Raw genomic sequence first — 4897 nt, 5'->3', positions numbered from 1 at the left:
CTAAGCCCAGTTAAATTAAATTTTTTGTTTAATGTTATTTATTATATTTTTCTGCCAATCGTCTGTATAAACTTAATAATCAGACTCCAAAAAAATTGAGAAATATAATAAAAATAGCATATCAAAAGTAATAATCAATAATAAATAATGGGAAGTCTATATTAAATGGTAATATCAATTGCGTTAAGTCTATGCTAATTAAGGTCATAACATTTCTAATCTATAAGAAACCATTTGAAATCTTCAGAACCAATGCGATCACACTTTGGTTGTAAGTAGGTAATAATCTAGGGAAATTTTTAATAAAGAAAATGACAAAGCACTTGGTAAGCATAAAAGTACTTTTTCCTGAAAATTCCAATACCCCATTTAATTACTATTTTACTCCAAAAATTAAATATACGTTTACATTATCAAAATTCAACATCTTTATTTTCTTAATCAGATTGAATACAGAGATAAAATAGATAATAGGGGATTACCAAGCTCCCCTTAATGAACAAAAATCATATATTCATTATAATCATATTAATCGTATTCAGTTTAAGGGTTACAAGCCCCACATTACATTAGTTAATTAGATAGCTAATATGTTATCATCAAACATAATTGTACAAAATTAGTTAAGATACCAGATCTTAGTTTATGGATTTTCGAGCACGTTTCTTATACTTCTTAGCAGTGTCAGCACATTTGCTAGTAATAGCAGCGCGTATTTCGCGTTCGTTGCACCGGCACTTCATCATTACACAATGTATAATATCATTGATTTTGAGTGGATCCAATCGTTGCTTAGATGGACGTTGGCGATCATGAAATGCTGGAGATGGTTTTCCAGTTAAGGTGTGCGAAGAGAGTGTATCTTCATCAAATATATTTATTAACACAGCACGTGTGGCGGCTGCAGCAGAAGTCCAAGTTATTGTATCGAATTTGTGTGCTGGTATTTCTGTATTATTTGGTCCAATAATAACAACTTGTTCAGCATCCGTGAGCTTGCGTTTTGGATATTCTGGTTTCAAATTTTGCTTTTCTTCAACTTCAGCTTCAGCTTCAACTTCGGGTTCTGCTTCTATTTTCTCATATTTTCGTTTTTGTACATATGAGTTTAAATCGTTAACATGTTCTGATAATAAGGCCATATTGAATTGCGGTGTGGGATACGCAAGGTTTCGTGCAGCTGGATAGCGAAAATACACCTCATCGAGAGCAAATTTTTTAATGCTTTTCGGTGTTTCATCTTTTTTACAATCAGTCAAATTTTCTTTTTTTGAACTGAAAGATGTTTCGGTTATATATTCATCACTCTTTTCAGTTTTTGGTGTAATCACACATGGTAATTTGATAGACAAAGCCAAATTTTCTTCCTCGAGATATATCCGATTCTTCTCTGAGTTGCTGAATTGCAATAACTTTTCAATATATATGTCCAATTGTCTAATTCCTTCTAGCGTGAGTTTGTCTTCTACGAAATCGGTATTTTTTCTTTCCAAATCCAACAAATGATCTGCGAGTTGTTTAATTATATCTCTCCAATATCCATCTTTTTTCTCCGTCTGATTTAAATCGGCTTTAAACATTTTTAAAAATTCACTTTTCCAACAGTTATTTGATAAACTTGAAAGAATGTTAGTTGTTCTTTATTGCTCTATTAGGAATAAATATTTGATGTTAATATAGCGGTCTTTTATATTCGATATTTTAACCTTGTACTTTTTAATTATGAGGACTGTGTGATATTACGAGAAGTCAATTTGATACCTGTAAATCGCGAAGATGACATTGAGTATCATTAGTAGCTAATATGGAATTACTGGAATTACTACCTGACCTTCATAGTTACATGGAAATTTTGTCTGATATAGTTATAAATCTTAATATTTATACATACATACACTTACACATTGTTTAATAACAATTTGCAAATGTATACTTATATCCGTAGAAGTAAATAAAATATTTATTTCATTTAAACAAAATAGATAATATACACTTTTTTACATAGCAAAATACATACATATTCTTCAAAATTTAGGAATGTGTATATGGCAGACAAAAAAAAAACGAATTGCTAAATTTGTTTGGTTATTTGAGATTTATTTTATTCGTATATTTAATTTAGTTTATTTTTTTATGCGATAAAATTTCTCACTTTAGGTACAAGAATTTTTAATTGTCTCTGTAAACTTACTATTGATACGCCAAAAAGAGTTCAAAATAATATATGAAAATTAATATATATTGAAATATAATATAAATATAGCTCTAAAAGATTTTTATCAGTTCAAAGAGTAAGCCTTTATCTTCCTCTCAAGTAGCAACAAATCAGCCGCTTTGAAAATCAACCAACGCGGTTCATTAAGAACTCTATTTTTGTAAGATTTGACAGTGGGAAAATATTACCCAATTTCCAAGCATTTACTTTATCTATATACATAAAAGAAAGTCGTGTTAGTTAGACCACTCATAACTCAAGAACGGCTGAACCGATTTTAATTATCTTTGATTTGTTGGAATCGTCTCCGCTCCGAATAGCAGAATACATTATAAAATATTGGAAAAATCCACTAATTTTAGCAAAAATAATAAATTTGTAAATGTTGTTTCAAACTGTTGACAGTTCGACAGTTTGAGTGATATTGATTTCTTTTTAAATTTTTTTTCAAATATTTCAAATATTTGAAATTTCAAATATAATAAATTCAAATATAATAAAGTCAAATATAATAAATAAATATTGTTGTCAATATACCATCGAATCCACTTGACCTGTGGAACAAATATAAGGATAACATGTCAGGAGACATTTTACATAGAATTCGTGTCAGTTCAAGAAATCCCGATCTTGAGGTGAATGATGAAATGCATAATCAGGCTTTGCTTTTGGTCGAAGACATATGTTACCATACCTGCGGTAGTTTGTTAGTCAGATTAGGAATGCCAGCTCCTGATCGTGGAATAAATAACGCATTTAATCGAGAATTGGAACGTGAACGTGAATATGATCGTCATGAATTAGACCAATCAGTTCAAACTAATGTACCTCTATTGAATCCGTAACAGAAGGAATTTTAACATTAATGAAAGCGATTGATGAAGAAAATGGTGACCTTTTTTCCTGGACGCCCCCGGTGGGACTGGTAAAATATTCCTCATGTCATTAATTTTGGCCACTGTTCGTGCGAGATCCGATATTGCGGTAGCAGATGCTTCTTCTGAAATAGCGGCTACATTATTAGAACGATGCCGTACGGCTCATTGAGTGTTAAAATTGCCGTTAAACCTTCAAACTATCGAGCAACCGATATGTAATATTGCGAAGCATTCTGCAATGGCTAAAGTTTTAGTAGCATCTAAAATCATCATGTGGGACGAATGCACAATGGCGCATAAACCCGCATTAGAAGCACTTGACAGAACATTGAAAGATCTTCGCAATGACTGGAAATGTTTTGGAGGCGCAATGATTTTACTATCTGGCGATTTTCGCCAAACACTCCTAGTCATTCCAAAATCGACTGCTGCCGACGAATTAAATGCTTGCCTTAAATCATCAAATCTTTGGCGCTATGTGAAGAAACTTCAGCTGGTAACAAACATGAGAGTTGCATTGGTCAACGATACATCTGCTGAAGAGTTCTCCAAGCAATTGCTGTTAATCGGTAATGGCCGTGTGACTGTTGAAGAATCGAGCGGATTAATTGCATTTCCTTCAAATTTTTGCAATTTCGTGTCATCAAAAGACGAACTCATCAATAAAGTATTTCCGAACATCATTGATAATCATATAAACAAAAAATGGTTGAGTGAGCAAGCAATTTTGACAGCTGAGAACAAAGATCTGAATGACTTAAACTTTGTAATTCAAAATCAAATCGTTGGTACTCTGCATACATTCAAATCTATTGACTGTGTAACAAACGAAGAAGAAGCTACCAACTATCCAACTGAATTTTTGAACTCCTTGGATGTGCCTGGCTTACCACCGCACAATTTACAATTAAAGATTGGTTCGGTAGTCATTATGCTTCGAAATCTAAACCAACCAAAACTATGCAATGGAACGCGTTTAGTGATAACAAAACTGATGGCCAATGTGATTCACGCAATGATACTCAAAGGAAAATTCAAAAGTGATGAAGTTCTCATTCCGAGGATTCCAATGATCTCAATCGATATGCCCTTTGAGTTTAAACGAATTCAATTTCCTATTCGGCTTGCATTCGCTATGACTATAAATAAATCACAAGGCCAATCCTTTAGTGTTTGTGGTCTGAATCTAGAAAATGCATGTTTTTCACATGGTCAATTGTACGTGGCATGTTCACGTGTAGGCAAACCATCTGCTTTATTTGTTCTTGCGCCTGATAAAAAAACAAAAAATATCGTATATCACAAGGTTCTTTATTGAAGAGTGTCAACCGGAGTGCAACCCATAGGTTCTTGCTGACAGACCATTAAAATAATTAATTATATATCAATATCCTAATAAACTATTGAATACAATAAATTTTTTGTATTCATTTTATTACGTTAATAAATTTCTAAATTTAGTTTACCTATAATTTAATATAACATTTATTGACTGTTACGCGGTACGAAGTTCGCGGGGTCACCTAGTTTAAAATAAAGTGATCAGTTATTTCGTTTTTATTTCCTCTTTTACGGCTCCTTCATGACTTGTTGAATGGATATCCAATTTTTAATAATGAGTGGCCACTTGCCAGTAGGTTGATAGCACCGCCACAAGTTTTGCCACTTCGATCTTGACAGACCGCTTTTGCTTTCCTTTTATATTCTATTACTGTTAGAAAATGATTAAGGATATGTTTTTCAGTACCTCTCCATAAGAGCAGTATTCTTCCCTTTGCTGAAAATGTTTTCATTCCTGGTCTTA

General features: G+C 32.5%; 1 protein-coding gene across 1 annotated transcript; it reads left to right on the top strand.

The window, feature by feature from the left end:
• The first annotated feature begins 3331 nt into the window (after positions 1-3331).
• On the top strand, positions 3332-4482 carry LOC119666364 (ATP-dependent DNA helicase PIF1-like). Its single transcript, XM_038075645.1, has one exon. It carries the CDS (start codon positions 3332-3334, stop codon positions 4409-4411), a length of 1080 nt encoding a protein of 359 aa, XP_037931573.1. The 3' UTR covers positions 4412-4482.
• The last annotated feature ends 415 nt before the right edge of the window (positions 4483-4897 follow it).

Source organism: Teleopsis dalmanni, chromosome 1, assembly GCF_002237135.1.
Source record: "Teleopsis dalmanni isolate 2A chromosome 1, ASM223713v2, whole genome shotgun sequence".
In the NCBI taxonomy this organism is placed as follows: Eukaryota; Metazoa; Arthropoda; class Insecta; order Diptera; family Diopsidae; genus Teleopsis; species Teleopsis dalmanni.
Note: the sequence above shows the minus strand (reverse complement) of the source record. Positions and strands in the feature narration are given on the sequence as shown.